At 45.9% G+C, this 11,104-nt stretch overlaps 2 protein-coding genes across 4 annotated transcripts in view; one reads left to right on the top strand and one right to left on the bottom strand.

Annotated features, from left to right (window-relative positions):
- The window catches only part of LOC111662554 (neurofibromin), a 68,586-nt gene that overhangs the window by 36,619 nt on the left and 20,863 nt on the right, over positions 1-11,104 (top strand). For all 3 annotated transcript variants that reach the window (XM_023416447.2, XM_023416448.2, XM_023416446.2), the window contains 5 exons: positions 2,292-2,450; positions 3,373-3,470; positions 3,892-4,038; positions 4,144-4,290; positions 4,840-4,950. In XM_023416447.2, coding sequence (XP_023272215.1) covers positions 2,292-2,450; positions 3,373-3,470; positions 3,892-4,038; positions 4,144-4,290; positions 4,840-4,950 — 662 coding nt within the window. The remainder of the gene's footprint in view (positions 1-2,291; positions 2,451-3,372; positions 3,471-3,891; positions 4,039-4,143; positions 4,291-4,839; positions 4,951-11,104) is intronic.
- Positions 6,241-9,402, bottom strand: LOC111662553 (oligodendrocyte-myelin glycoprotein-like). Its single transcript, XM_023416445.2, has 2 exons — positions 9,200-9,402; positions 6,241-8,512 (listed from the first exon to the last, which is right to left on the bottom strand). The coding sequence occupies exons 1-2, from the start codon at positions 9,388-9,390 to the stop codon at positions 7,531-7,533; spliced, it is 1,173 nt and encodes a 390-aa protein (XP_023272213.2). The 5' UTR covers positions 9,391-9,402; the 3' UTR covers positions 6,241-7,530.

The following is an 11,104-nucleotide window of genomic DNA, read 5'->3' as shown; positions in this document are numbered from 1 at the left end:
GTGTGTTTTACAGTCAGTTGTCACTTTATTAGGAACAGCAGCTAAAAGAAAGTCAGTGACTGACTGGGTAAACAGCTGTTGATCATGGTGGAGACTGCAGCCTCCACAGCGCCCTCTGTAACCAGTTTCTATAAGACCTCCACGAAGGAGGAGCTGGTGTTCCCAATGAACTGACCACTGGATGTATTTGTATATATGTGTGTTGGTATGTATGTGTTTGTACATGTGGGAGACAGGAGGTTAGGTTTGTCAGGATATTTGAGTGTGGTTTCAGGTAGAACTCTGCAGGTTCTTCATATTTGTCAAGGATAAATAAAAACCCATTTTCCACGTTTTATTGTTCATGATCAATGTTGGCGCTTCTAACCTTTTCTGGTTCTCAGTTTCTTAGTTATAGTTACTGGTGAAAAGCTCATACCTGATGATTCATTCTCATGTGGAAGGTGTAGTGGAATCACACCGTGGGTAAAAACCTGCCTGATACTTTGATACTGCAGTGAAGGCACATCCTGGAGGAGGCTGGGGGGGCAGTCAAATGAGTTTTCAACTAAACGTGGTGAAAATTAGTTCAAGCCGTTCTCCCCCTTGAATTAATAGACCATGGCCTTGTTTGATTGACGTACTGACATTTGAAGTATTCCTCCACCAAACAAACAGACGCTGATGAATCTGAACTGAACTCTGTGTAGATACAGCTCTGGTTTGTTGGGCAGTGGATGGAGGGTGTGTGTGCTCATGTAGATACAGTATGTGTGGTGTGCGTTGATGTCATCACATGAGTCCCTCTGGTGTGCTTCATTTTTAACAGCATACTCAAACCGATGCTCCACCCAAACTGCAATTTGGAGCATTCTGAGAATACATTCAATTAATTGGAACAACCAACCAATCAGATGGTGAGCAGGAGAGGGACATTTGAATAATTTGCCGTGTGATTCCAGCTGACCACAGCTTCTGCTCTTTTTCTGATGTTCAACAGAATCAGTTTCACGTTAAGACGCAGAGATTGGATCGTAGTCTCCAGCTTTCTGAATGTTGTGTTGGAGAATAACTGCAGTTTATTCTCATAGATTTGTCCATCATTTGTGTGAGGAGTGACACCTCTGTGCTCATCAAATATCTTACCCTGTTGGAGTGAAGTCCATCAGTAACACCAGCGCTGAGCTGATCAGACAGGGTCAGGTTCACGGTCAGGGTCAGGGGGTTTGAAACGTGGCTTCATGTAAAACCTCTGTGATGACGACTAAATGGTCTGTGTTGCCCCCCTGCTCCACCTGTGTGCTGCTCCTCCTTGTCCACAGCGCCCTGTGCTGTGTCAGAGAGGAGATAAACAGGAATTGTGTATGAGGCGATCGGGGACCTTCCTGAGCCCTATAACCCTCAGTTAGAGGTAAAACCAAAGGTGACCACGTCATCCCTCAGTACAGAAGAACTGTGTGCTCACATGTTAAAGGTAGGTGGTCGGTTTGGGTGTTTTGACCCATCAAACGTTGTTCTGTTGCAGAAGTTAAACTCATTTTATTTTTCTCATAGAACGATGAACAAAACTACAGAAACTTCAAGTTGTTATAAATTGGAAGAAGCTTAAATGGGTCTACATCTTCTACAGACAACACTCAGTGTTAGACCGTAGACCACCGGATGTGGTTCTGGCTGCAGGTCTCAAAATCTACATGAGGGACTTGTTTAGATGTCTCAGCATCATCTTAATTTGAAGATCCCTTCAAAGTAAGACGATGCAGGGTTGACTTCCTGTCTGCGGTCATGCTTCAGCTTTCTGGACTTGATGAGGGACAGACTGGAGCTTGTGATGTGAGGTCGTAACCCCCCTGAATGTGTCACACAGCCCTCCTTTGCCTCAAAGCAACATGGGACGTGTTGGTTATGCTGTTTTGGATGTTCACCTGTACGGCTCCACATCTTCATCGCCTTGTGTTTTTTTGTGATGACCCAGTTTTCATTCATCTCCAGCAGAGAGGGCTCGGTCGGTTCTTGTCTCGCTCTTCCTCTCATCTCTTTCTTGGGCTGTAACTCAAGTCAGATTGCTTCTCTCTCTTGTTACAGCCCAGGATGAACCTCCTCTTCCTCCTCCTGAGCCTCCTTACTCTGCTCTCTTACACATATCGACACGTATATTTTATTCTCATCATTCCCTCCTTTGCTCTTAAATGTACTGAAATCCATTTTCAATATTTTCTCCTTCCCTTTGCTCAAACCTGCTCAACCCTCTCTCCTCTGTTCCATCTGTTCTACATCTCCCTTTGTCTCCCTGCTCCCTCCATCATCCTCAGGTGGTGAGTCAGCGCTTCCCTCAGAACAGCATCGGAGCCGTGGGCAGTGCCATGTTCCTGCGCTTCGTCAACCCTGCGATTGTGTCTCCGTATGAAGCCGGCATCTTGGATAAGAAGCCCCTGCCCAGGATCGAACGGGGTCTCAAACTCATGTCCAAGGTGAGACTGACTGAAGGGAACGTTTCATCTCCCAGTCAGTGGATGAGACGGAGAAACCAAATACTCATCTTGGTGTGCAGTAGTGTTGAATGGTAGGAAATGACATAATCAATTCCTGCGAGGACGTGCTCCCATGTCAGACCCTGGGATTATTAGCTTGTGTGTTCTGATGTGTTTGCTGAAGAATATATGTACAGAACAGATACTGTTAATGCTGTTGTAGCTGTAGTCTGATTGTGTGGGTAAACATTGTGTAGAGCTGGTGTGAAGACAGCGGAGGGAAACATCTATAACAGTGGACGTGCAGGATAGAGACTGTCCCCAGGTCAGAGTGCAGACCGCTGTTCAGCAGGTTTAGTATGAAGAGCATCTTGGATCCAGGTCGTTCGTCGAACCATAGAAACATCAGGGTGGATTGTAACAGACTCTTTGCTGCTCCACACAGTTAACCCTTAGCTGAGCACTAAGATGGTCACACTGGGTGTTTGGTAGCCCAATTCTTCATGATCGGCTTCCTCCCCCTCAGAGATCATGACTTTTCAGTGGAAGTCTATTCAGCTACTAGAAATTTAAACAGAAATTAAATTAAATTTTATTTGTATAGAATCGTAACAAACATTGACTCAAGGGTCTTTACAAGGTGGAGACCTTATAATATTATAGAGATAAACCTTTCTGGGGAAAGTATTCCTGGGATTCAGAGGAAGAAAGAAATGAAAGATTCTAAGGACATGATTTCAGAATCAAGGGAAGTCCTTCAATCGCTCAGTCACCAACAACCTCAACCTGCAGCTGTGGGCACTGTGACTCAAAGACCATGTAACTCTGTTTGAACAGCAGCCACATGAACTGCTGACACTATGACGGTGTACTGTAACAGAGTGTCTAATGTGCTTTTTGTCTGTTTCTTCTTGTCCTTCAGATTCTGCAGAGCATTGCAAACCATGTCCTGTTTACAAAAGAAGAACACATGAGACCTTTTAATGATTTTGTGAAGAGCAACTTTGATTCAGCCAGGAGGTAAGAACCTGGAGCACGATGCCAACCCGCCTCTCGGTCTGAACAGAGAACAACAAATCAACTCTGGTTAAAGAACTATTGCTTTGGCTCAAACTACATCTGCTGGTGTCGGAAGGGTTTAAGGTTTCACACATGTTCAGGTTCAGGTTAAGGTTCCAGATTCAGGTTGTTTCAGGTTCAGGTTCAGTTTCAGGTTCAGGTTCAGGTTAGGGTTCAGGTTGTTTCAGGTTGGTTCAGGTTGTTTCAGGTGGGATCAGGTTCAGGTTCCAGATTCAGCTTCAGGTTTCTTCAGGTTCAGGTTCAGGTTCAGGTTCAGGTTGTTTCAGGTTGTTTCAGGTTCAGGTTCAGGTTCTTTCAGGTTCAAGTTGTTCAAGGTTGAGGTTCCAGGTTCAGGTACTGAACTGTCCTCTCTCCTCCACAGGTTTTTCTTGGACATAGCGTCTGACTCTCCACCCAGTGACTCTGTCAACCACAGTCTGTCCTTCATCAGTGACGGTAACGTGCTGGCCCTGCACCGCCTGCTGTGGAACAACCAGGAGAGGATCGGCCAGTACCTGTCCAGTAACAGGTCAGGATACCTGGTTCACCTCCAGGATCACACACCAGTGTGTCCTGCTGCATGGTCTCTGGAATAAACTGTCTGCAGTCTTTGTAATTATCATCTCACCTCCAGGGATCACAAGGCTGTAGGCAGACGACCTTTTGACAAGATGGCCACCCTGCTCGCCTACCTGGGACCTCCTGAACACAAACCTGTGGCTGACACTCACTGGTCCAGTCTCAACCTGACGAGCTCCAAGTTTGAGGAGTTCATGACCAGGTGGGTCTACAGGTTCACAGTCTCCCTCTCGGTCATAATTAACTTATACCACTGATGATCAGCTGTGACACTCAGATATGACGACTGCTTTGACTGGGCTGTAGTTGAGTGTTGTAAACCAGCTCATGCCTCATCAGGTGGATTCAGCAGAGACACTACACCTGTAGACCCTCACTTCAACTTCAGCTTGTAGATAACAGCAGCATGAGATCAGTGTGGTGTGAGCTGCTGTCTGTCCAGCTGCTGAGAATGAATGTGTCCGTTCATATGTTCCTGTTGCTCTAAGATTTGATCCCAACTTCCTGGGTTCATCTGTGTTTCCTCTGTGGTTTCCTCCTGATGCGTCCAGAGCTCCTTCTCTTTAAGATAAATACATCTCTACAAACAAAAGATAAGAGTCTGAACCCTCTGAGACAGTCAGTGGTTTGTGTTTAATCTCTTCACTCAGTCAGTATGTTCTGTCTGTAACATGTAACATACTGTTGGTCTAATAAAACCTGATGTTACACTGTTATTAACAAGAATTAATGAAGCTCTCTCTGTCTTCAGGCACCAGGTCCATGAGAAGGAAGAGTTCAAAGCCTTAAAGACCCTCAACATCTTCTACCAGGCAGGAACCTCCAAGACGGGGAACCCAGTGTTCTACTACGTGGCCCGCAGGTAGGAACCTGAATGTCCATCCTCCTCTAATGTCTGTTGTCCTTATTACCTTGTTGTTACGTGAGGGTTTTCATTCACTTCTGACCCTGTGTGTGTCTGTCTGATGTTCTCTGGATCACTGACCTGACCTCAGCCCAACACATTATATATTTACCTTCACTAGCAGGAAGTTTACTAGTCAGACCATAAATGACCAAGTGACAGCCTCTGTTTTTATTTTTTTATTGTCAATAAAGTTCAACTGAATCAGTCAACAGTCCATCTGGATTTAAGACATAATGTTAATAACAGCTGTAACAGCTGTTGTCTCTTCACTGACTCACACAGAGTCTAAACTCAGATTCATTGACCCTCATTTATCAATCTTGCGTGAAAACAGGCGCAGATCTGAGCGCAGAATTGGTTACGATAGGATACACGTGTGATTCATGAAACATTCGTATCTGAGCAATCCCAGCGTACGAATGATCGGCTCTTGATAAATGTGGCAGCTGAATTCGATCGTCATTAACATGTCACGCCCTTAAATATTCCTGGTTCGGAGGCCCCGCCCACTAAGGTCAAACATGGAGAGAAAAGTTACTGGCAAAAAACAAAACTTTTCAGAGATGGAGATCGACATCCTGACATCCGAGGTGGCGCAAAATAAGGATGTGCTTTTTGGCAGTCTGAAGAGTGGGATCACAGGAGCTCATAAAACCGCTGTGTGGAAGAGGGTAACGGAGATGAGTTTGGCTCTGCAGCGCCGCCTCCTGCAGCCGCGCGCCAACACAGCTGTTTTGAAAAATAAAAGAATCGTGTGTCCCCCCCCGGCCACCTGCCCACCACGTTTAAAAGTGTGAGCTTGGCATCACAAATCACCTGTACATTTACAGAGTGGTAGTTTTTGCAATTGATGAAAGCGTAATCATTCATGGATGGTGCCTTCAGACGCACATGAGTGCAATCAATTGCTCCAATCAAATTTGGAAACCCAGCAATCTGGAGATCCCTGCGGTCTCTGAAAACGCGCTCACGTCTGACGCGCGCGTATTGTTCCTCCAAAACGAGTAAATCTGCCATCGTTATGATTTGATGATGATAACTGATAACTGTCAAAGCATCTGTTTAAATAGGGGAGTGAGTAAACATCTGACCAACCACAGTGCAACAATGATTATCTCACCAGATGCTTTTAATTGTTGTTCCAGTTGTGTCACACCCATCGGAAAAAACAAAAAACAATTACACAATTTTGCCATGAGTTAATTTGCAAACACACATTTCTGCTTGTATTTATTATTATCAAATTTTAATGTGCAATAATTAGATGTCATGTTAGGCTATTTAGCCTCTCATATTGTTTTATTGTACAAAAAAGTGGTATCAGTAAAAAACGTGGGGTTTTTTAAAATTCAAATGTTTTTATCTTGTTTTATTCGTTTTAAGAATCCGTTTTGATCTGTTCTAAATATGTGACTGTTTATGCTGAGGTTTGTTTAATAATTATTTTCAGACTCAGCCAGATTTTGCTGCTGCACCGCAAATTCAGACTCTTGTACACAAGCTCAGACCTGACGTGAGATCTGATCGTAGCTTCCGCTCACGTCCAAATTGATAAATGCCGAAGCTTGCGTGGAAATGGTCGTACGCACGGTTTTCTGCCGTACGTTCGTTTGATAAATGAGGGCCATTGTCACCATTCTGATGTAAACATAAGAAACAGTTCTGGACATGCTGATCAATAATTTCCACCTCTAACTGACTGATTCCTCTATTCTTTGTTTGGAGGGAAACTCTTATTTGTTTCTAAAGTCTCCTCCAGACTGAAGATAAATCAGACTACAGACTCTACTGTGGTCCACTGTAACCACCACTGACAGTGACCATGCAGGAGTAGCAGGTTACTACAGCTACAGTCAGCCCAGTGTTCATGGACTGTTTCATAAACTTAAAAACACTCTGATAAAGAAACGGTCACAGCTGAAATAAAACCACAGGGATGAAAGAGTCAGTGGATTATTTTAACATGAATATAAAACAGGTCTTTTAGTTTGAAGGTCGACTTCCTCTGTTCAACAGGATGATTGTTTCTTGTGCTTTGGTTTCTCAACTTAGACTTTATTTTGTTGCACACTTTATTACATCAGTGGGCTTCACTGCATTGATCCACACCTACATCTGCTCTGTGAAGTCCTCCTGTGAACACTGAACTAGCCCTTTACTCTGTCGTAAATCCAGGAGCCAGTCATGGTGATGGATGTTCTATATGATTATTGTAGATCTGGTTCTGAGGAGCAAAACAAGCATCAGTATCGTGAAGCACAGCAGAGAGATGAGCATTGAACCAGTTCACTCGTGTTTTCACAAGTTTTCTGTCAGTTTCTTTGTGTTCAGGGATTCACAGACATTTTCTTTCACATGTTGAGCTCATGAGGATGATGATGATGATGATGATGATGATGATGATGATGATGATGATGATGATGCTGACAGTGACAGAAGGCAGTAACAGTTTGTACCAGGGACAATGAAGGTGCTCAGTTACTTGGTGGTACATTCACAGTCCAGACTAATCCAGTCATTTTTCTCTGTGTTCAGTCAGAAGTTGTTGATTGCTACTGTCATCACTAAAACAGTCAGAGTGACAGTCTGCTGAGTCTCCACCAGGAGGCCGCAACCTTGATTCTGTGAGTGCGAGACTTTGGGCTTCATGGTTGAAGGCGGTGGGCGTGTCGTTGTGCTAGTGGAGAAACTGTCAAAAGTGGTGGAAGATGTCCAGACCAGCAGGTTGTCTCCAGACTCGTTCCCTGCTCTGCTGCCCTGATAGATCCCGGTCTCAAAGAGAGCAGACTTGGCCTGGTAGCTGGACGTGACCTCTGCAGTCCTGGCAGGCGACTGACTGTCGTGTCCTTCACCTCTGCCATTGACCCAGAGCGGGGGCTCTGTGAACAGTGCAGAGTGCCACTCCCTCCCTGGTGTCGCTGGGTGGGTTTGTCCACAGATGGGTCTCGTGTAACACGGGCAGCCTAAGACTGTGGCACGAGTCTGCTCAGCCCACCTGAGCAGCCTCGTGATATTCTCCTCTTCTTCACAGGCCCAGGGGTTATCTCCCAGAGTCATGACATCCAGCCCCGTCAGCTTGTCAAACACCCCCTCAGACAACCAGGAGAAGCGATTAGCATGCAGGTAGAACTGAGCCAGCCTGGGCAGCCGGTCCAGAGACCCAGGCAAGATCTGCACCAGGTAGTTATGTGACAGATCAATGCTCTCGAGGTTGTGCGGCATGTTGGTGGGCACAGTCCAGAACCGGTTGTGACTGAGGTTGAGAGCTCGGAGGCTGGGCAGCGTGTTGTTGATGAAAACCACTCTCTCCAGCTCGTTGTCCGACAGGTCCAGGACTTTCAGGTTCCAGTGGTACGCTGTGTCGTTCTTGTCCAGCGAGCGCAGGTGGTTCCCCGCCGCCCGGATGTCCCACAGAGACCGCGGCAAGGCGGGGGGCAGGCTCTCCAGGCGGTTATAGGACAGGTCCAGTGTCCGCAGGTGGGCATAATGACTGAGCTGACTGTCCAGACCCTGGAGGCTGTCAGAGGAAGGTCACATTTAAAAAACACATCTATGGTTGTTTGCACTTTACTAATGTTCAGAGTTGAACACAGTGTAACCGAAGATTATCAGGTCAGTTACACAGCTCTGCCTTGAGTTTATTGAACCCGAACCTCCAGACCATAACCCAGGAGACTTGTGATCAGTTATACGTATGTTCTGTAGAGGAAGGAAGTTCTTTGTTTCTTCAGAAGTTAGATTCACTTGAACTTCCTCCTGTTTACTGTCACCACCCTGACTCTGTATCTGAGCTAATTTAATCACATCAGAGACTCAAACTGATCAGTATCTGGGACAGCTCCTTATTTTTAACAGTCAGGCTGCAGCAGCTTTCACCACGCTGTTGTTATGCAGCAGATTAAAACACACCATGTTTTTATTGGTGAAACTCATGATGTTACACAGCTGGAATAAACTTCCAGAAGATCTTAGCTGAACTCTTCTGTTCACCTCTGACTTTTCATTGTTTTAGTCTTTATATTTTTCTCTGATCTATTTTTAAGTCCAGCTCTTTGAATCAGCTCTGTGTGTGAGCTCTAATAAAAAACCTATTATTTTCATTTCTCTTCTCTCTAACCCTGATCTCTGTAGAGAATATCACTGTACCATGTGTGACCTCTGACCTGCAGCACCTGTCACCTGTCTGAGAGGTGCAGCTGCTCACCTGTTAAAGGACAGGTTGAGGAAGTGGATGTTGTGCTGCAGACCAGGCGGCAGTTTGGTGAGGCCTCGTGAGGAGCAGTCCACCACGCGGTGTCCCTGTCTGCAGAGGCACACAGGGGGACAGATAGACAGCACCCAGCCCCCCAGCAGCAGCAGGATCAGGCAGAGCAGAGAGGAGGAGCAGGCAGGCATGGTCCAGGCTCTGCAGAGAAGAGGGGAGGGGAGGGGAGGGATGGGGGGTGGGGTGTATACAAGGTTAGTCTTCATGATACAAAAGAGTTTGAACAGTTTGATGTGAAAAAGATTTGATTATCAGAGCTGGTCACCGATACCGAACCCTGTGTTCAGGACTCATAGTCCTCAGACAGACTGGAGCTGTTCGTCATCACTGTGTCCAGGTCAGTCACAACAACCTCATACTGAGCTGTTTTCTGATCTAGACTGGAGGTGGACCCCTGATGTGTGTGTGTGTGTGGTCAGTTTATGATGTTTATGTTCAATTATCTCAACACAAATTTAACGGCTCAGATGACAAATCATGTTGTACATCAGTGTTTGTTGAGAACAGAACTGCCTCTGATACGTGTGCACTGCAGTCTGAACACAGACCATCAGATGCCCCTGTCAGTACGGGTCCTGGTCTGAAGTGGGACAGGCTGTTGGTGCCAGCTGGTCTTGAAGCTCTGCCAGTGGGACTGGAGCTCAGAGTGCTGCAGTGAGCTGATACAGTAACTGTGAGACTGAAGCTCCATGTGTGTTTGTTCTTCACCACAGACTCGTTCACACCCTGACATGTTCCAGAAATTTCCTCTCTGACATCACTGACTTGCTCTGTGTCTTTAAATAAACTGAGAAGAGAATCTGCACAGCGATGGAGCATCGACCAACATCACACTGTAGTTTACTGCAGTACTCACCTCATCCTGTCATCTCTCCTCTCTCACTCACCTCATCTTGACATCTCTCCTCTCCAGTCGTGTCCTCCTCCAGCTGTTCTTTCCTCTGTGTGAAGGTGATGATGTCACTCTCTTTTTCCTGCCTGTGGTGGACGTAGTTGCGTGCCGTCAAACATGTTGTCTGCTAGCGCCGGTCCCCACTCTGCTTGCCGCTCTGCAGCCTCCTGATGCAGCTGAAGGTCCGGGTTAGGAGATAGAGCGAGGGTGGGAGGGAGAGAGGGTGGGTGGGAGGGAGGGAGAGGGAGAGAAATGCAGCAGCAAGCCAGAGCACTCTGCTGCTGATGAGGCAGAGGGATGGAATAACGTGTGTGCACATGCTGACAACAGCAGCTCTCTCTCTCTTGTGCACATATATTCTCATACACACTTGATTGAGCTTAATTTGCCTGCACAGGTTGTCAATCATGTTGTGTACACACACACACACACACACACACATACACACACATACACACACACACACATTTCTTATAGCTAAAGACAGATTTGGTTTCTCAGCAGTTTGTTTTCAGACTTCAGTGACTTAGATTTTTGTCACAAGTAGAACAGAGTCCTGCAGGAACGAGTCCTAAAACCTGGTTCCCTGGTCCTGACGTCTCTGATCTCCTCACCAGTCCACCTTTACAGCCTGGTTAACTCTCCAGTCCACCTTTACAGCCTGGTTAACTCACCAGTCCACCTTTACAGGCTGGTTGTGTTACTACAAACTTTCACTAACTCTGTTAGAGGAGAGGCTTCAGTAGAAGAGGTCAGAGCTTAGTGGTGGAGACATTGAAGTCATGTGATCGTGGTTTTGAAGTCATGTGACATGTGGTGTTCATTAGTGAAGATGATCCTGCTGAACTTAACCTGTCACAAATATATAAAACTTATAAAACTGTTGTTTATTTTCATTTTCTTAAAGCTGCAACAAACCTACAGAGAATCATCAGCTGCTCATCAAACATCTG

Source organism: Seriola lalandi, unplaced genomic scaffold, assembly GCF_002814215.2.
Source record: "Seriola lalandi dorsalis isolate HSWRI2012SDOR001 ecotype SW California unplaced genomic scaffold, Sedor1 jcf7180002054564, whole genome shotgun sequence".
Classification (NCBI taxonomy): domain Eukaryota; kingdom Metazoa; phylum Chordata; class Actinopteri; order Carangiformes; family Carangidae; genus Seriola; species Seriola lalandi.
The sequence above is the reverse complement of the archived record's forward strand: the minus strand, read 5'-3'. Positions and strand labels throughout refer to the sequence as shown.